Source organism: Podarcis vaucheri (genome assembly GCF_965113315.1).
Source record: "Podarcis vaucheri genome assembly, chromosome: 16".
Taxonomy (NCBI): domain Eukaryota; kingdom Metazoa; phylum Chordata; class Lepidosauria; order Squamata; family Lacertidae; genus Podarcis; species Podarcis vaucheri.
The window spans coordinates 14,587,131-14,607,129 of NC_138754.1; the positions used below are offsets into that span (position 1 = coordinate 14,587,131).

Genomic DNA, 19,999 nt, shown 5'->3' on the forward strand with positions numbered 1-19,999 from the left:
CCTCTGCCTTCCAGCCAGGGGAAGAAAGAGGCATGAGCGGAGACCAAAGACACATTCCAGCCAGGCAAAAACATTCATGGAGGGAAGAGTCTTCAGGACCAGATGGAGGAGCGGAGCCTGAAAAGCCACATTCGCCCCCACTTCCACTCCTGATCTAATTTACGGCCCCTGCCACAATCACTTTGCAAACATGATCTTCCCCTTTCTCTGCTCCTCGTTCCATTCATTCGACCTGTAAGGTCACGGAAATCATCTGGGGAACTTTTCCTCACGGACAACAGGGCAGTGACTTGAGAACGGGCATTTCCCACCCCTGGTTACATGAACAAGCTTCCTGTAAAAACACATCCTTTAGCCTGGGCTTTCCCTGATTCCTAAGATTGCACTTTGTGATTCCTGAATTCCTGCTTTTGTAATACTGTTTTGACTGGGTTTTATACTGTAAATTTTATATGCCGCTTAGAGATCTTAGAACATTAAGTGGTTTAGAAATACTTTTTAACTAAAGTGGTACCTTGGTTTTTGAACAGCTTAGTTGCCAAACAAATCGGAACTCAAACGCCACAAACCTGGAAGTAAGCGTTCCAGTTTGTGAACATTTTTTGGAAGCCGAACATGCTCCGTTCTGAGTGCCACACTTCTGTTTTGAGTGATACGTTGAGGTCTGTCAGTTGGCGAGTCCCGAGCACCCACGCAACATGGAGGTGATATTTGGAGCTTATCTTTGGCGCTTTTATTTTTGCTACTTATTTTGTGTTTTTGTTTTTGCGGCTTTTTTGGTTAATTTGTTATTGTGACTGTGTGGAACCTAGCTCAGCTACTGAATGATTGATTGATTGATTGATTGATTGATTGTGTGACTGTTAATTCATATTAAATTGTTGTTTTAGGAGTTGTTTTCAAAAGCCTGGAACGGATAAATCCATTTTGCATTACTGCGTGCCTTGTTTTTAGAACGCTTTGGAAGTCAAACGGACTTCCAGAACAGATTAAGTTTGAGAACCAAAGTACCATTGTATAGAAATTTTAAACAGATAAATTTATATTTATCAATTTCAGAGCAGGGGGTGGCATGGCTCGGGACATCCCCTGTGGCAGCCCTTAAACTGTGGAATTCTCTCCCGAACAGAGATGGGTCAGACACACTCATTCTACAGTTTTTGTAGCATGCTGAGATGCATTGAGATGCTCTGGGCTTTGACAACCAAGTTATATATATGCTTTAGGACCAATCCTATCCTTCTAACTCATTTAAACTGGTTGCAATATTTTATACAGTTAACATTCTTGTAACTCATCCTCGGGCTCTTATGGTGAAGGACAGGCAAGAAATCCCGCCAACAGTAATTAATAACTCAGCTAATAATTACCGTATAGGACTCCACGAGCACGGTCGTCTCTTGAGCTAGCTTTTGCTCCTGCTCAATGTTGTAGCCGACGTAGCACAGCTTCTCCTTCATCATCCTGACCGTCTCAAAGTCAGCCGAGTGGTTAAAGGCATATCCACGCAGCAACAAGAGCTGTCAAAGCAGGGAGACAATGGGCAAAGCCCAAAACCATCAGTTGCATTGTATCAGCTGTCATTGCTAATGGCTTCCACCCACCCCTTGCAAAGCATCCTGGGAATATTTCATGGCGAAGGTGCTGAAAAGCTTCTGTCAAGGATTCCTAAGCGCACACACACTCACCCCTGAAGCACTCTGCCCATCTCACATTCCTAGAAACTAAATAAATAAATGGGGCGTATTTACTTGCCTTCTTGAGAGATGGTGGAGGCGCATACACCCCCCTCACAAAAGTATAGGCACAGCCTCTGTGTAACAAACACACAATTCTAAACCTATCTTTTTCCAGCAAGGAAGGTGTTCAAGAAGGAAAGTGTTGATAACAAGAAGGCAAAAGTTTCTGTACTTAGGAAATAATGGTCTCTGACACTGTCAATTCGTAACACGCTCCATTATAGTTAAATTAGTCAAGTTAGGAGAAATAGAAACAAAACTAGGCCAGTGTGAAAGATGGGGGGGGGGTTTAAAACTAAGGAGGCAATGCACCTCCCCACCCCTGGCCAAAAAACCCAGCAACACCCCACCCAGCCCAGTGAGATTTGGGCATGCTCAATAGCCACAAAATGCCAGTTGCAAAAGAAAAATGGGGGGAAATGGAAAAGGGAGAGGGGTTGGAAGGATCCACTTTCCAATGAAGATAAACAAAGATCCACACTTTTGGAGAACTGTGTTAACTATTAGTATATAGGATAGCTAGAAATATAAAACCTCCACACAGAGAGGCAGCAGAGCAGTACAGCTCCCGCCAATAGCATACTCATAGTAGTGAGTGCCAACAAAATTGACATCATATAGAATTGAAGAGTTGGAACTATGAGGATCCTCTAGTTTTCCAAACTTTCCATGTTGGCGACACACTTTTTAGATGTGCATCTTTTTGTGACACAGTAATTCCGTTTTACTAGCAAACCGGAGGTTAAACAAACCCCTTTCCAGCCACAAGCAGAGTGCTGGGAGTGTTCACGCAAAACACCTACAGACTGCAGCCAACACACGTGGCATGACACAGTTTAGAAAGCTCTGATCTAGTCCAACCCCCCTACAAGGGCCCAAGGGGGAAGCAGGTTTTGGAAAGACATCCTCAAAAACAACAGGAGGAGGACTGAGCATGTCTGTAGCTGTGGAATGTTAAGTACTGCCTACAAATGGAACATGATGGGTGGTGTGTTTGTGTGAAATGGCCTAGCTTATATTAGTACGACGGTGGGGGAATCCTGGAGGGCTGATATTCTGAACAGGAGCACCTCCTGTTAGGAGGTGAGGTTACACAGCAGTATTTTGATACAGGCGCTCCCTACTTGCTGATACACAGGTGCTCCAGCTTCACGAAAGGGTTTCAGCAGATCCTGCTCACTCATTTCTTTGATGCCCTATGTAGCATCCCCCCACCTAGGGGAAGAAAGCCAGCGATGGCCTCTGCAGCCCTCACCTTGATGAGGTAGCGTGTGATGTCACGCCCTGCTATGTCCAGCCGACGGGTGAGGTGGGGCAAGGAGAAGCCCTCGTAGACTGGGCAGATGTGGGTGACACCATCCCCAGAGTCTACCACCACACCTGTGAGAAGGCCTGAAAAAAGGTTTTCATATTAATTATGGCAACAGACTGTTTCAGTAGCATTTTCAAAGTGTACAAACCTCTTCACACAGTGTGTGTGTATCTGATTTTTACAACAACCCTGCAAGGTGGCCATCAAAGAGAATTACAGTGGTACCTCGGGTTAAGTACTTAATTCGTTCCGGAGGTCCGTTCTTAACCTGAAACTGTTCTTAACCTGAAGCACTTTAGCTAATGGGGCCTCCTGCTGCTGTCGCGCTGCCGGAGCACTATTTCTGTTCTTATCCTGAAGCAAAGTTCTTAACCTGAAGCTCTATTTCTGGGTTAGCGGAGTCTGTAACCTGAAGCATATGTAACCTGAAGCGTATGTAACCCGAGGTACCACTGTATTATCCCCAAGCTTCAGAGAGAAGGCCAAAGCTGAGATAATTTTAGATTGCCTAAGGCCACCTTTGGAGTTCATGGAAGAGGCAAGATTTGAACCGGGTTGTGTGTGTGTGTGTGTGTGTGTGTGTGTGTGTGTGTGTGTGTGTGTTAAACAAAAGTCTAAGCAGGAATCGAAATATGTACTGGCCTGAAGACAAGGCAGCTGACCTTGCCAGCCAATCAAGACACACCCAGCTCTATAAAACCATTTCGTTCCGCAGTCTCTTTGCACTGAATGGCAATGCAGACTCTTGGTATTACAATTTATCTTTAAATATACGTATATTAATATGTTAAACATCATTCTCCCCTAGATAAATATATTACTAATTATCTCTAAAATCTCAGCTTTAAATGTTTAAATGTTTGCTTGAAAAAATATATAAAGATGTATACATTAATTTCCTATATAGCAGCAAACAATTTGACTTTAAATCTGTTGTATCTATTTTTTTATATATACACAACAATCTTGTCTAATGCCCTAACTAGCCAGGCTTCACACTCTGACATGGGGGTGGGGGGAACTCCAGCAGCCTCCTCCCCTGGGCCTGCCCAGATACCAGAATTTCTTTTATTTGAAGAGTTGGCAGCATTTGCTAACTGCAGCGCGAACTCTGCTAGCAAAACCTTTGAAAACAGCTTGCAAGCCAACAACAGATCGACAGAAGAAAAGGATCTGGAACATTGTGGTCATGAATAAAATCACCAGTTACAAACTGTTATGGGGAGGGAAAGTACACTCAGTGCAGACTTTTCAAAGGAAGCTGGATACCAATGGGAACTGATACCAACCAGGTGAATGAGTGAGACAAATTTTCACTTCTAAAAGTGCTTCTTGCTAGGGGCTTATATTGCAATCTCAGCAGCCTTTGTATGCAGTTTTACATGGGGTCCACACAACATCATCATCAACATGCCAGCCCATACTTTCATTAAATTAAATGTCATAGTTCAGTGGTAGCGTGCAGGCTGTTCATGTATAACGCCCAGATTCAATCCCCAATGACATCTCTCCCAGTCTCCTACCTGAAACACCCAGAGAGCTGATGTCCATTGCAGACAACATTGATTTAGATCTTGGGTAGGCAAACTAAGGCCCAGGGGCCGGATCTGGCCCAATCACTTTCTAAATCCAGCCCATGGACAGTCTGGGAATCAGCGTGTTTTTACATGAGTAGAATATATCATTTTATTTAAAATGCATCTCTGGGTTATTTGTGGGGCCTGCCTGGTGCTTTTACATGAGTAGAATGTGTGCTTTTATTTAAAATGCATCTCTGGGTTATTTGTGGGGCATAGGAATTTGTTCATTCCCCCCCCAAAAAAAAAATTCCTATGCCCCACAAATAACCCAGAGATGCATTTTAAATAAAAGCACATTCTACTCATGTAAAAACACGCTAATTCCCGGAACATCCGCGGGCCGGATTGAGAAGGCGATTGGGCCGGATCTGGGCCCCGAGCCTTAGTTTGCCTACCCATGTTCTAGAGCAACAGAACACTGTGACGAGTGCCAGAGCGCACAGAAATACCGTTTACCTTCCGGCCACAGTGCTACCTATTTATTTACTTGCACTGGTGTGCTTTCCAACTGCTAAGTTGGCAGGAGCTGAGATAGAGCAACGGGAGCTCACTCCGTCGCGGGGATTTGAATTGCCGATCTTCTGATAGGCAAGCCCAAGAGGCTCTGTGGTTTAGACCACAGCGCCACCCGCGTCCCCTTTATGATTAACAGGACACAGATTGGGAATTAATACAATGTCTCCCTTAAACAATAAAACATGTGGGTCTTCCAAAAGATTTAACATGCATTAATACCATACCATTGCTTAACTCCTGGCCTCTCCCATCACACACCCCAGCCTCCGACTTACCTTGGGCGTAGAGGGTCAGCACTGCCTGGATAGCGATATAGACTCCTTCAAACTGGTATGTCTCAAACATCACCTGTGTTGCAAGGGGAAATGGGCAATGAGCATTCGTTCTACAAGTCTCAGCCACCCCTAGAATTCCTGGCTATTCCCAAGTCCATACAGTGGTACCTCGGGTTACGTACGCTTCAGGTTACAGACGCTTCAGGTTACAGACTCCGCTAACCCAGAAATAGTACCTCAGGTTAAGAACTTTGCTTCAGGATGAGAACAGAAATCGTGCGGTAGTGGCACGGCGGCAGCAGGAGGCCCCATTAGCTAAAGTGGTGCTTCAGGTTAAGAACAGTTTCAGCTTAAGTACGGATCTCCGGAACAAATTAAGTACTTAACCTGAGGTACCACTGTATTTCAATAGCCGCCAAGACCAGCCCCACTTACAGAACACAAGTTACCCAACCTCTCCCCAGGTTTCCTTATTCTTTATATTATTATAAAGTATACAAGAGGACCCAGGACCCTGCCTCAAGGAGCTTACAAAACTCTGCGGCCTATCTCGCTCCTGCCACAACAGAACCCATCACACTGATCCAGCCTCACATCTTGCAGGGACGGTTTGATGAACTCGTTTCTCACACCCCTGCTCTGGGACCCCGGCTTCTCCAAAGCTCCTCTATACTCCTAATAACATCCCACCTACCTCAATGATCTTCTCCCGGTTCTTGGTGGGGTTCATGGGGGGCTCGGTAAGCAGGATCTTGCAGTTGCGGGGGTCGACATTGAGCTTCTCGGGCCCAAAGGTGTAGTCCCACAAGTACTTCATGTCGTCCCAGTTGCGCACGATCCCGTTCTCCATGGGATAGTTCACCTCCAGCATAGAGCGCAACTCGCTGGCTTCATCTCCCACCATGAGGTCCTGGCACGGGAAAGAGAAACAAAATTCAATTCTAACAACTTGGGGCCGGCTCACCTATGAGATCACCTTACCCCGCCCCCATGTGCCCACTCGACCGCGCCAGTTGGCGGAATTGGCCCTGCCACAGGTGACACATAATATGTGCATTTATAAGAACTTGATCGTTTGACGTGGCAGTGCCTGCAACTTGGGAACTCGCTGCCTATTGAGAGGAAGCAGGAACATTCCATGTACTCTTTTCAGACATGCTAAAGATGTTTTTGTTTAGTCAGGCCTACCCACACACCTAGAAAGCTGAGGTAATCTTAATCTATTTTAGTGTTTTGTATGTTTTTGTATGTTTTAGTGTTTTGTATGTTTTGTATGTTAAGTATGTTAATCTGTTTTAGTGTTTTGTATGTTTTTTGTTTTGTATGTTTTAAAGTATGCTTGTCATTCTTTCTTGATTTTGCTGCTTTTCTTTATTTTGCTGCTTTTTACAATCAAGTGGCATATAAAGTTAAATAAATAAATAAATAAATAAATAGTTATGCTGCTGGGCTACAGCTATACACCTGCGTGTGCAATACATGAGCCCCCATGCCATGTCATCACAGAGCATAATCAGCCTTCAGATCATGGCCAAAACTTGGGCTCCCTTCACACAAACAGGTATCAAACTCCAACTAACAGTGTGGAGTTAGATTGTTGGACCATATAAACAAGCATACAAACCCTCAGGGTGACTTTAACTCCAATACTGTTCTTGCAGTGGGTGAGTTATATGCCACTTCCGCCAGTTGTAGTAACTGTAGTTACACACACTCTCAGGAGTGCTAAAAATTCTATACAGTGGTGCCTCACAAGACGAAATTAATTTGTTCCGCGAGTTTTTTCGTCTAGCGAATTTTTCGTCTTGCGAAGCACGGTGTCGGAAAAGTTTTGGAAAAGCTTCAAAAATCACCAAAAACCTCAAAAAAGGCTACCACACCGCGTTCTATGAGTTGCTCCTCAAAGTCAAGTCGCAACTGTATTAACGGTGTTAAGAAAAAGGAAACAAACTTGCAAGACGTTTTCGTCTTGCGAAGCAAGCTCATAGGGAAATTCGTCTTGCGAAGCAGCTCAAAAACCGCAAAACCCTTTCGTCTAGCGAGTTTTTCGTCTTGCAAGGCATTCGTCTTGCGGGGCACCACTGTATTCGAAGCTTCCAGGGCCTCTCAGTAACTTTATGGCAGGGCTGGGGAACATTTTTTCCAATGGAGGGCCTGCAGGCTTTCTGAGCACTCTGCAATTGCTCAGCTGTTTCTTTTTTTCTCTCTTTTAAAAAAATAGTTTTTATTGGGGGGGGTTGTGTTACAAAGCAAACAGATAAATGGGGAACGTTACATCTATTGTCTTGACTTTCAATTCTTAAGTCTTTTTCACAAGATCGTTTACGTTTGGTGCAAAACATTTTTGTCATCGACATCTTGCAGTTGGGGGGAAAGGGAGGGGGAGATGGACTGGGGAAATTGTTCTTTCATTCTATTGCCTGTTCTTAGTATAGGGGGAGTTGTGTCAGCATCACATTTGTGTATTTATATATTTATTTATTTTTATTGCTATTGTGAGAGGTTAGGGGTTCCCAAGCTTGGTTGGTTGTGTTTAGTTGATTGCGGTGTGGTTCATTTGTGTGAGGGAGGAAGGCTAGGTTGTTGGGTCAGGTGAGCCGTATTGATTTGTATGCAGTTGGAGGGGATAGTGTTGCGTATGTAATAAAGGGGAACCACACTGAGGTCCTTGTCTTTGTGCTAGTTTGAGTTTGTTGGTTAACTTTTCTAGTAACTTTCCCGTTATTTTTTGGTACCAGTGGTCTATGTTCACTCCTGATAGGTCCTTCCAGTGTCTAGTTATGATATTTCTACCTGCTGAGAGTAAGTGACTTATGAGTTCCTTGTGTGTGTATGTTGTTGTCCTGGGAGATATTTAATAAGGCAAGTTCTTGCACAGCTGTTTCTCTACCTCTTGCAAACACATGAAACAGAAGAGGAAGCAATAACTAGAGCAGAAGCCTAGAGAGCAAGAGTGGGTCCCTAACATCTGAAATGCTGAGGGCCACATGATATTAGGCTGAGGGCCATCGGTTCCCCACCTTATCCATTACAGAATAAAAAACAGCCCTCCACCCCCCAACCGCATCTGACTGGCCTCACCACACACACAGAGATCTGAGGCCCACAGATGCTACTCACCTTGATCTCAATGTTGCCAACTTTGGCGGTGGAGCGGATGATAGGGCGGCCCACCAGAGCTGGGAAGATGTGCTCCGGGAAGTTTGACCCAGCAAAGCCACATTTTACAAACTGCAGGGGAAACGGGGGGGGGGGGGAGAAAAAAACAATGGTTGAGAGTAATTCAAGCATGGAAGAATGACACAGTGGGTAGGGGAGCCAGGGATGTAGGAAAAGGGTTGGTTCTATAGTACTCCTTTGTGGGCATTATTATTTAAGTTTATTCTTACAACAACCTTGTGAAGGAGGTCAGTAGTATTACCATCACCGTAATGTATTTGGGAGTGCAAAGGTGGCTTCCTTAAGGCTGGCTTATGATGCAAATAAGCAGCAACCACAATTTTCAAACTGGGGACTTTGCGGTTCCACTATTCTGCCTCTCTGCGTTGCCAATACTTCTGCTGCCTCCGAGTTCTAGGATTATCAGAGATGGAGCAAAACTTATCTCTATCGGTTTTCTACACACTACACTCCAGAATGCATTTTTCCTTTTAGCCCTTTATTTTTAAAGTGTTGTTCACACACACACCGCAACTCACAGGGACATTGCTCCATTCCCTTGATAATTTTTGCGTTTTTCATCGCCTAACAGCGGGGGTTTGAAGTAACTGCATTTTCTGAGCACCCTTTAAAACACAGTCTCATACACTATGCATTGCAGTAATCTAACCTGGAAGCTACCAAGCTTCATATTCATCCAAAGTTATTGGCAAAACTGACACGGCGCCAAGCCCATTTCCCACGCAACTAGCAAAAGGATCACAATCCAAAGAACTTCCCAAAGGGGAATCTTTAATGGAACAGGGCAAGTTTATATGAATGTTGGAGATATGCTTCAGTCCTAGCCAGCATGGCCAGCAGTCATCGAATCATAGAACTGTAGGGCAATCCAGGAATGCCTGAAAAAGAATCCTTGACAGATGGCCATCCCTCTGCTTAAAAACCTGTAATGAAAGAGAGTCCACTACCTTCTGAGGTAGCCCATTCCACTGTTAAACAGCTCTTCCCATCAGAAAGTTCTCCCTAATGTTTAGTCAGAATCTCTTTTCTGGTAATTTAAACCCACTGCTTTGAGTCCTACTGTCTAGAGCAGTGTTTTTCAACCACTGTTCCGCAGCACACTAGTGTGCCGCGAGATGTTGCCTGGTGTGCCGTGGGAAAAATTGAAAAATTCGAAAGATTTAAAAAAAAGTCAAATTTTCGCCCACTAGGCGGGCGGCGGACTGTGTACACCCTATTTTCCATCCGTCCTGGGTGGGGATCAGATCGGATGGGATCAGATGAGAGCGGACAGGCGGTCCGCTCTCATCCGATTCCCCATAGAGAGCACCGGGGCTCTGACATCTCCCTCTCCGCACACAGTAGTGGTGTGCCTCGTGATTTTTTTCATGAAACAAGTGTGCCTTTGCCCAAAAAAGGTTGAAAAACACTGGTCTAGAGCAGCAGGAAAGCATTGTAACAGTGCTTCAGATATTTTATGCACCTTGTCCGTGTCCTTGAGAATTACCAAGTGAAACCCATCAGACGCAACAGGACTAGACAATGTTCTAGGGTGGACACCCCTTCAGATTCATCTGCTGTAACAGCAAAGTGGTCCTTCTCTCCCCCCCCCCCTTCCAATGTGCTTGTGTTATGCAACACGCTCCGCAGCAGCTGTTTTTGCAAGGCACCCATAGTACTTTCTCAAAATCCCAGTTGTGCCCACTGGCCCCCAAAGGTTGCCAACCCCTGGTGTGTGCGAGAAAAGGCCAGCCTGAGAAGCTGCTGTGCTAGCCTGCTAAAGGCCTCTGGTTCTGGGCTGGGAAATGTGCCCTCAGACTAGACTGAGGAAACCAAACTGCAAAGGGGGAAGTGGAGAGGCAGGAAATGAAATGGCCAAATATGACTCACGGCAGAACAAACAGGCAACCGAGAAGGAAGCTGCTTGCACACCGAGAGCTCCAGAAATCTGCAGGCCCAAAACGAAGGGCGGGAACATGGAGGCCTCTTTCTCCTGCTGAACTTTGCTACCAAAGGCTACTACCTCTGGCTGCCATGGCAGCTCTCCTGAATCCATGCAGGCAACAAAACCGAGCGGGGAAGGGCCGCAACTGAGCAAAAGAGCACTTCTTTTGTAGGCAGAAAGCCTCAGGTTCAGTCTCCAGCATCTCCACATAGGGCTGGAAGAGCCCCCTGCATGAAACCCCAGAGATCTACTTCCAGTCACTGTAGATCAGGGGCTGCCAACCTGGCACAGTACAAAAGCTTTCACTGGTGCCCCTGGGCAGGTGCCCCAGATTCTGAGCTTCCATTTTTATTTTTAAAGTAAGTATCTAGCCCTCCTAGGAAGTCATGGGACAAAATGTGCAGGTGCCTTCTAAGTGATTTCCGTGAAATCAGGGTGTGGTGTAGCCACCTTCTATATTTCCCCTGCTACTGAGGAATGCCCCCATTGCTCTTAGACAGCAACTGTGTGTGTGTGTGTGTGTGTGTGTGTGTGTGTGTGTGTGTGTGTGTAAAAAATCAATATTGCGCTATCTCCACAATCAGTGCCAGCAGGACACAGTTTACTTCCCTGCTGGTAAGCATAAGGTTGTTGGAGGTGGCTGCCTTTCTAATTTTGCGTTTTGCCACACTTCCTGTGGCAGCCATTTTGTGCTATGCCATGCCCCCTCCGCAGAAGCCATTTTGTGACAGGCGCCCCCTGCTCTCCCTCTAAAATTTGAAATGTGCTCACTTGTCCAAGAAGCAACTCCTTCTGTAGGCAAAACTGAACCAGATGGAATGAGGGAATGACTCAGTATAGGGCAGCTTCCTAAATTCCTGTTTCTATATTAACCTTTATGCAACTAATGGTTTGGCTGCTGAAATTTCTCAACCAGAAATTCAACACAGAAGCAGAAGGCTTTGTCAGAGGGTGGAGGCCAACCCTCCCACAGAGCATAGTCCTCATCCAGAGCATTACAGGTCCGACCCCCAGCATCACCATATAGGGCTGGGGAAGTTTCTGCACCTGGAACCCTGTAGAGACACTGCTACTCTGCATAGACAGCACTGAACTAGGTAGACCAGTGGTCTGATTCTGTACAAGGCAGCAGCTTCTTATGAGACTTTTAATCTTATTAAAACATGGATTCGAGCCCCTTGTTGGGCAAGAGATTCCTGCTGCACTGACCCTTGTGTCCGCTTCAACAGTTCTATAATTCTATATTCCTATCTAAATCAGCCTGTTATTCAAAACCATGAGGACTGGAATCTTACTCTTAGGGGAAGGCCCGTAGCTCATTGACAAGACCCCCTGTTTTTCCCAGGTTCAATTCCCTTTGGCATCTCCACATAGGGCTGTGGGACACCGCTGCCTAGAGAGCTGCTGCCAGTCAGTGTTGACAATACTGAGCTACATGGATCAATAGCCTGACTCAATATAAAGCAGAGCTCGCTACGTTTATAAACACTTCCCCTCCCCCTCTCTTTCTCTCTTATTTTCCGTTTAGAAATTAAAAACTGCCAGATCATGGAATAAGTAGGCTCCCTGCACACTGATCTCCCAGCCAGTTTCTTTTGAGTTATGTTCAGCAGGCGGGGGAATGAAGTGGGTTTGGGAACAAAAAAGCAATGGAAAGCTGAGAGGACATGTGGGGGTGGGCTTTGTTACCCACAGGGCTTTGCTGCAAATCACCGACAAAGCTGCGTTGAGAGGCAACTTTTTCCAGATTGCTGGAAAAGCTCAGTGCGTGCGCAAGTGCGCACACCCTCCCAGCATGCTCCCCAAAGAACCTGCCATGTGTGCACACACACACACTTCTCAAAGGATGCATTGCTTTCCAAAAACCTTATATAGCCTCCTCAAGAGAACATTAATATACTGCGGACCTCAACCCAGGGCTGCTTATATCTCATGTCAAAGCACCAAATGTGGCCCTCCATGTCTCGCTATCTGGCCCTCAGAACTCTCTGTAGGCCACATCCATCACTGGCCCTGCTTCACGAGTGTTTTTCCTGCCTGGAAAGTGTCACTGAAACTAGCGTAGAAACTAGTCGACAGCACAAAAGTATGGCCCACTTTTGTCTCTGGCCCTGCAGGCCAGTTGGCATGTGGCTTTCAGAAGATTTCCCAGAAGCCTAAGAATCTTGCCCATTGAACTGTCTGCTGTGTTATCCATGCCGGTTAATCTTAATTTATGCTTAATCTTCCCAGTAAATCTGCATGTATAAAATCCCACAGGCACAAGGCAAGACAGAGAGATCTACAGGTCAGTCGGGTGTTGCCAGCAGCAAGACTGCAGCACGTGGAACGGCCAAAGTGAAAGGGGCTAAATCAGCCAGAGACCGGCCTTTTCTCCCAGGGATTTCAGGGTTATTTAAATCCGCCCTTCATTAGAAACTCAAGCACTGGAATCTTGCTTTCTGTTTGGTGGAAGCTCAGAGGTAGAGTGGGACGTGGGTGGCGCTGTGGTCTAAACCACAGAGCCCAGGGTTTGCCAATCAGAAGGTTGGCGGTTCGAATCCCCGCAACAGGGTGAGCTCCCGTTGCTCAGTCCCTGCTGCTGCCAACCTAGCAGTTCGAAAGCACGTCAAAGTGCTAGTAGATAAATAGGTACCGCTCCGGTGGGAAGGTAAACGGCGTTTCCATGCGCTGCTCTGGTTCGCCAGAAGCGGCTTAGTCATGCTGACCACATGACTCGGAAGCTGTACGCCGGCTCCCTTGGCCAATAAAGCGAGATGAGCGCTGCAACCCCAGAGTCGGTCACGACTGGACCTCATGGTCAGGGGTCCCTTTTTACCTTTACCAAGGTAGAGCAGCTGCTTACTAAGCTCAAAGTACAAAACACCTGCAGTCCAAAATTCAATCCCCAGCATCTACAGGTAAACTCTGGAGTGTCACTGCCAGTCAGTGCAGTGAACACCGAGAAAGACAGACCAGTCCGTTTCCTATGTATGCATATGGGTGTCATGACATGCTGGAAACTGATTAAAACCGTGGATGGAGAGAGCTGGAGTCACCGTCCTTACCTGGGTGTTCACAGCATTATCCCACACCCACTAAGTCAATTATTTAGTGGCCTTGCCATGTAACAACACTTGTGAAATATGCAGCTTAAAAATTTTGAAAATATAGCTGAGGAAGACCAAAGCTCTGTGGTAAGAGCACCAGGTTTTGCATGTGAAAGGCTCAATCCCTGGCATCTCCAGGTAGGAAATGTCCCTTGCTTGAAACCCTGGAGAGCTGCTGCCATTCAGTGCGGGCAGTATTGAACTAGATGGACCAAGGGCCTGACTCAGGACGTGGCAGCTTCCTATGTTCCCCCTTGGACAGAAGTTTCCAGGTTCAACAGCACCTTGGGTAGACCATTTCTAGCACGATCATCCCCCTGAAATGTTTGGAAATCATAGAATTGTAGAGTTGGAAGGGACTAGTGTCATCTAGTCTAACCCCCTGCAATGCTGGAATACACGGGAATTGAACCCACAACCTTGGTATTATCAGCACCATGTTCTAACCAAGGGAACTACAGTATCTTACAGGAGTATCTAGTCTTAAAACATTGCAACCACCTTTAGCTGGGGCTGATAGAAGTTGTATAGTTGGAACATCTGGCAGTCGCAGGTTGCTAGAGGCTGAATTACACCCTCCCCAGCTGGATCCCTTAGCCTAAGGCTCTACAGCTCTGATCTCCAAACTGTTTTTATTTTTTTTTAAAGCCCTAAAAGACTTACAAACAAATTTGGAGAAGGGTATCTATGTGGACTTTCCCACAGCTGTGCAGTTCCCCAATGAATTTCCTGTGCATCTAACCCCCATTCCCGCCATTAGGCCTAATTTCTGTATTAGTTTGTGATCTACACTGTCTTGGTCATGTCAACAGAATGAAAGATGGCAGGATCTCCTATGGGGAGCTGGCTTCAGGCACCAGGCCCGTTGGCAGACCAGCTCTGAATTACAAAGATGTCTGCAAATGTGGCATGAAGGCTGGCAACATCAATCCCGCCATGTGGGAATCCCTTGCAGATGACCGCAGTGCTGGAGACATACGGTGAAGCCATACATCCACAGCACTGACCAGAGGAGGAATGACTGCTGGGAGGAGCGCAGAAGAGAAGAAACGCCCTGGGGCATCTGCAGCAGCACAACCGCATGTCTTCGTCTGCCCCAGCTGCAACAAAACATGTCTCTCCCCTGTCAGTCTCTACAGCCACAGCAGGTGCTGTAACTCTCCAATGGTTTGACTCCATCTCTGAAAGCACACTCCTCCACTGTCCCCCAAGACAGATGGATGCCGACCTTCCTCTTCTAGACTACTCCTTTCTCAACAACTGGCAGCTCAGAGCTTGAATGTATGGCCTGCACTTAAATTTAAACTGAATTATAAAAATCGCAGCAACAACAAAAGATACAGAACTGACTCCACTGAAAAGTATTTGTGTTTGGAGGAGCAAATGATAGTTGTGACCAAGACAAGGGCCACAATGGGTAACCTTTGATTTGGGGGGGGGGGGGTTCCCAAGCCAGAGACAAAAGTAAGCAGACCAACAAATGGTAAATTTTACCTTTCTACAATAGGTTGGTTTTTAACACACACTCCTTTCTGTCCTTCATTCAGACAGGCAAGAGTCATTATCAAAGTTCATTCAAACCAGAAAAAGCACTAAAACAAGGCCCGCGAGGGGTGTGGCCTGGGGAGAGGCCTGAGGGCTGGACATAGAAGTTTACAGGGCCACATTAAACTCCTGGCTTAAGGGGTTAGAGATATTCACATTCTGCTTTCACACAATAGGTCATTATGTCACAGTCACAGAATGAGGATCACAGACTCCAGGGTGAAATCCAGGTCCCTAATTGATCTGGCTGAGCTAATCCAGTCCTTTATCCCCCAAGGAGTACACTGGTTAAATGTGAATCCCCTACCTGCATGGCCAAAGGTCAGCCATGCTGGGAGCTGTAGTTCAACAACACCCTGCCTAGAAGCTACACTCTTTCCCTGGAAGGCCACCAGCTTCATCTTTCCAGATGTATTTGGGGATGACCATACTATTTTGCGACGAGGTGGTGGGCCCTACAAAACTCAAAAACGAATGCCCTCCTGGGGTTCGACTGCGATGTCTCCAGGGCGCTCTGCACGCCCCCAGAGGCGCTCTTGCTCTTTCATTTCATAATCTCGAGCGCTTTCCAAATCTGCACGAACGGCTACATGGTTGCAACAACCTCGCAAGGGAGGCAAGCCCCAATATTGTGGGTCAAAACCTTGATACTGCCCAAGGTTTCCCCGGGAGTTGCGGCAAGATCCGAGGCGAGCTCATCCCCGGCAGAGAAAGGGAACTGGCTAAATCGGAACAAAGCCCCGATTGTCGGGCGCTCTCGGAGGCAACCCTGGGACACTCGGACGTGTTACACACACGCATTCGCACATCCACACGTTAGCCCCTTGGCACAGGCGGTGACGATCCCCCGCCGCGCCCACCCGCCACGCCCAGCTCCCTGGCACACTCTTTCCGCCAGCGCTTGCACGCTCACCCCGGTGCCGTTGTCACAAACCACCACGCGGCGGCCCTGGCTGTCCATGGCGGCGGCGGCGGCGAGTCGATGCCGCCTGCGGGTCGCGGGTTCGAGGCCGGCAGCGCCTTGTCAAGTCGCAGCAGCCGCCGCCCTCTCCGGCTTCGCCCAGCAGCAGGAAGCGCCGCCGCCCGGGTTCGGGGCAGGGCCAGCGCACGGAGCAGGCGCCGGAGCAGGGAGGGAGCCAAGCCCCGTCCGTGATGCAACATCCTGGGCTGGGAGAGAAAGGCAGCCAGGGAGGGAGGGACCGGGAAGGACCGAGGAGAAGGGCGGAGAGGCGGGCAGGAACCGGGGGCTTGCAGCCGCCCCGAGCCGGTAGATGCGTCGGAGATCGCGAGGCTTTTTGCGCATTTGCTCTTTCCCACTCTACACCTAGCAGTGGCGTAGCGTGGGTTGTCAGCACCCGGGGCAAGGCAAGTAATTTGCGCCCCCTAACCCGTGGATTTGCGCCCCCTGACCCCTGGATTTGCGCCCCCTAACCCTAACCCCCAGATGTTGCGCCCGGTGCAGCCGCCCCCCCCTTGCACCCCCCACGCTACGCCACTGACACCTAGGAAAGACTCCCCGGAAGCCGGCTTGTACCATTGGGCCATCTCACTCAGTAATTTTCTGGGTACACGGACCTATAAAGAAGGTTTGGCTCAAAGGTAGGTAAGGATCTAAGAAGAGCTTGCAGGATAAGGTCCATCATAGGCATGATAGAATCATCATAGAATTGTGCAGGGATCTCAACTAGATTATCCATGGCTGATGGCCATCCAGCCTCTGCCTTAAAACCTCCAGTGAAGAAAAGTCCACCACCTTTGGGGGGAGTCCATTCCACAGCTGAACAGCTCTTCCTGTCAGAAAGTTATTCCCAATATTGAGTCGGAATTTCCTTTGTTGTAACTTGAAGCCCATGGTTCAAGTCCTACCCTCCGGAGCAGGAGAAAACAAGCTCGCTGCATCTTCCATCTGACTCTTGACAGCCCTTTAGATACTTGACCATATCTCCTCTCAGTCTCCTCTCTGCCAGGCTAAACATACCAAATTCCCTCGACTGTTCCTCATAAAGCTTGGTTTCTAGACCTTTTATCATCTTGGTTGCCCTCCTCTGCACAGGTTTCAGCTTGTCAACATCCTTCTTAAATTGTGGTGCCCAGAACTGGACACAGTATGCAGCGGCGTAGTGTGAGTTGTCAGCACCCGGGGCAACGCAAGTAATTTGCGCCCCCTAACCCGGGGCAAGACAAGTAACTTGCGCCCCCCCCTAACCCCTAACCTGCAAGTTGCCGCTGGCGCTGCAAGTTGCCGCTGGCGCTGCCCGGAGGAGGAGGGGGGCAGAGAGGCGAGGAAAATGCAACGGCCCAGCAGCTGCAGCAGCACCGGCGGAGGCGGGGCTGTGAGGAGGGTCTGCCTGGCGCGTCCTCCGCGGCGAGCGCTGAGAGCCGCTGCCTGCCGGGCGCCTTCAGCCCGGACCCGCGTACAGCTCAGCGGTTCCGCGAGACATGCGGCTCCGCTACAGCCTGCGCCCGAGGCTCTTCGGCGACTCCGGAGGCAGCGAGCGCGCCCCCCCCAGATGTTGCGCCCGGTGCGGCCGGCACCCCTGGCACCCCCCACGCTACGCCACTGACAGTATGCCAGGTGTGGTTTGAACCAAGGCAAAATAGAGCGGGACTATGACTTCCCTTTAATCGAGATACAGTGGTACCTCGGGTTACATATGCTTCAGGTTACATACTCCGCTAATCTTGAAATCGTGCTTCAGGTTAAGAACTTTGCTTCAGGATGAGAACAGAAATCATGCTCTGGCGGCATGGTGGCAGCAGGAGGCCCCATTAGCTAAAGTGGTGCTTCAGGTTAAGAACAGTTTCAGGTTAAGTACGGATCTCCGGAACGAATTAGGTACTTAACCTGAGGTACCGTGTTGTACTTCTGTTGATGCAGCCTAGAACAGCATTAGCTAGCTAGCTAGCTATTTATTTATTTATTTATTTATTTATTTGCTGCATCACACTGTTGACTCATGCTAAGCTTGCAGTCTACTAAGACCCCTGGATCCTTTTCACATGTGCTACTGACAATCCAGGTGTTTCCCATCTTATATTTGTGCAGCTGGTTATTCCTTACCTTTGTCCCTATTGAATTTCATTTTGTTAGCTCATGCCCAGTTCTCCAATCTGTTAAGGTAATGAGCGTAGCCAGGGAGGTGGGAGGCAGCTGCCCCCCCCCATCAAGTAAATAAATAAAATTACTTAACTAACTGGTCAGTTGCATTGCAGATAAGTTGGTTCTCCCCCCCCCCCAGCCTGCCCCCCCAAATCCTGGCTATACACATGGTTAAGCTCATCTTGAATCCCAATATAGATAGAGTCCACAGAGACTTACTGTATACCCAAAGAGGCGAGAAACCAAGAGATACTACAAGATTTCATAGATAAGCAGTGAGAGACTAAACCATACAGAAGATCAGAACCTTGATGGGAACAGCTCTGCAATTTCTCAATACCTCACTCAGCATACCTAGAAGGAAATTCAAGCCTTTACAAATGGGGCTTTCCATTTAAATTAAGCCTCAGCGCAGAGATGGCATAGCACTGTAGGAAATTAAAAACCTACTAACTTTACTAGGACTGCAGTGTGAAGGTGGGACTAATGTGGAGGACTTGGATGATGATTCTGGAGAAGATGGTCGTGATTAGCAAGTAAAAAACACCACCACAGCAGAAAAGAGAAAGTTTCCTGAGTCAAATTGACCTGAAGAGTCTACAAAACCTTTATTATGTATGCTTCAATCCTCTAGTCTACATCAAGCTGAATGATGTTCACCATATCCTGAATCAGTTTGCTGCTTGATTAAACACTTGAATTGTGCCTTTTTTCTTCTGTTTGCTCTTAATGGGGGAAATGGGAGCTCACTCCCCTTATTCTTGAGGCCTAAGTTACTGTAAACTGCCCTGTGATCTTCGGGTGAAGGGCAATACATTTCATAAATAAAAATAATAAATTGAGGTCTGTGGCCATTTCTACCCAGGACTTCTCCCTGGAGATGGATCATGCAGGTACATGATTTCTGGGTTTACTTCTCAAGCTGTGGGTTAGGGTGGTGGTGGTTGGGGGGGGGAGGGATGTACAGTGGTGCCCCGCAAGACAGAAAACTCGCTAGACGAAAGAGTTTTCCGTTTCGGAGGTGCTTCGCAAAACGAATCTCCTATGGGCTTGCTTCGCAAGACGAAAATGTCTTGCGAATTCCTGCGGGTTTTTTCCCCTCCCCCCCTTTTTCTAAGCCGCTTATCCGCTAAGCCGCTAAAAGTCGCTAATAGCGCTAATCCGCTAATCCGTCAATGGGCTTGCTTCGCAAGACGAAAAAACCGCTAGACGAAGAGACTCACAGAACGGATTCTTTTCGTCTTGCGAGGCACCACTGTATTGTTGGGAGAGATGCATAAACTGCTATGTTATGCAAGCTCATAGTTGTTTTAAGCTTTAGATATAATTTTGGCTAGTGTGAATATTTTGTCAATGGGCTGGGTTCCATATCAAAACGAAAAACTACAAAAAACCCTACATAAAAAAAATAATCCTGGTATCATTTGCTTACAAGAAACCTACAAAAGAAAAACGAGCGTGTGATTTGTACTGCCCCCTAAAGGTGGGATTTGATATAATTTGCCTGGATCCTCAAAAGCTAGGGGTGTGGCTTTATGGATTGCCAAGAAAACAGGCATTGTATATAATGATGTTCCAGTAGATCAGAAGGTTTTTTGTGTGTGTGCTTTTGAAACAAGAAGAAACTATAGAGAAACAAAAATTATACAATTGGTTCAGTCTATGCCTCTCACTCCACTCAACCTATTTTATCAGCTCTACTGTTTCAATTATCAAATTTTAAAGAGGGTCCATTAATT

At 47.3% G+C, this 19,999-nt stretch overlaps 1 protein-coding gene and 1 long non-coding RNA gene across 2 annotated transcripts in view; one reads left to right on the forward strand and one right to left on the reverse strand.

Moving 5' to 3' along the window:
* Window positions 1-16,237, reverse strand: part of LOC309520860 (actin-related protein 2-like) — a 20,562-nt gene extending 4,325 nt beyond the window's left edge. The window contains exons 1-6 of the mRNA XM_082202816.1: window positions 16,074-16,237; window positions 8,543-8,653; window positions 6,117-6,332; window positions 5,423-5,495; window positions 2,995-3,131; window positions 1,371-1,520 (exon numbers count right to left, since the gene is read on the reverse strand). Of these exons, the coding sequence (XP_082058942.1) occupies window positions 1,371-1,520; window positions 2,995-3,131; window positions 5,423-5,495; window positions 6,117-6,332; window positions 8,543-8,653; window positions 16,074-16,121 (735 nt within the window). The 5' untranslated portion in view covers window positions 16,122-16,237. The remainder of the gene's footprint in view (window positions 1-1,370; window positions 1,521-2,994; window positions 3,132-5,422; window positions 5,496-6,116; window positions 6,333-8,542; window positions 8,654-16,073) is intronic.
* An 85-nt stretch (window positions 16,238-16,322) lies between these two features.
* Window positions 16,323-18,965, forward strand: LOC309520892. The gene is made up of 2 exons (XR_014214469.1): window positions 16,323-16,427; window positions 18,723-18,965. It is a non-coding gene; the product is annotated as an uncharacterized lncRNA (long non-coding RNA).
* The last annotated feature ends 1,034 nt before the right edge of the window (window positions 18,966-19,999 follow it).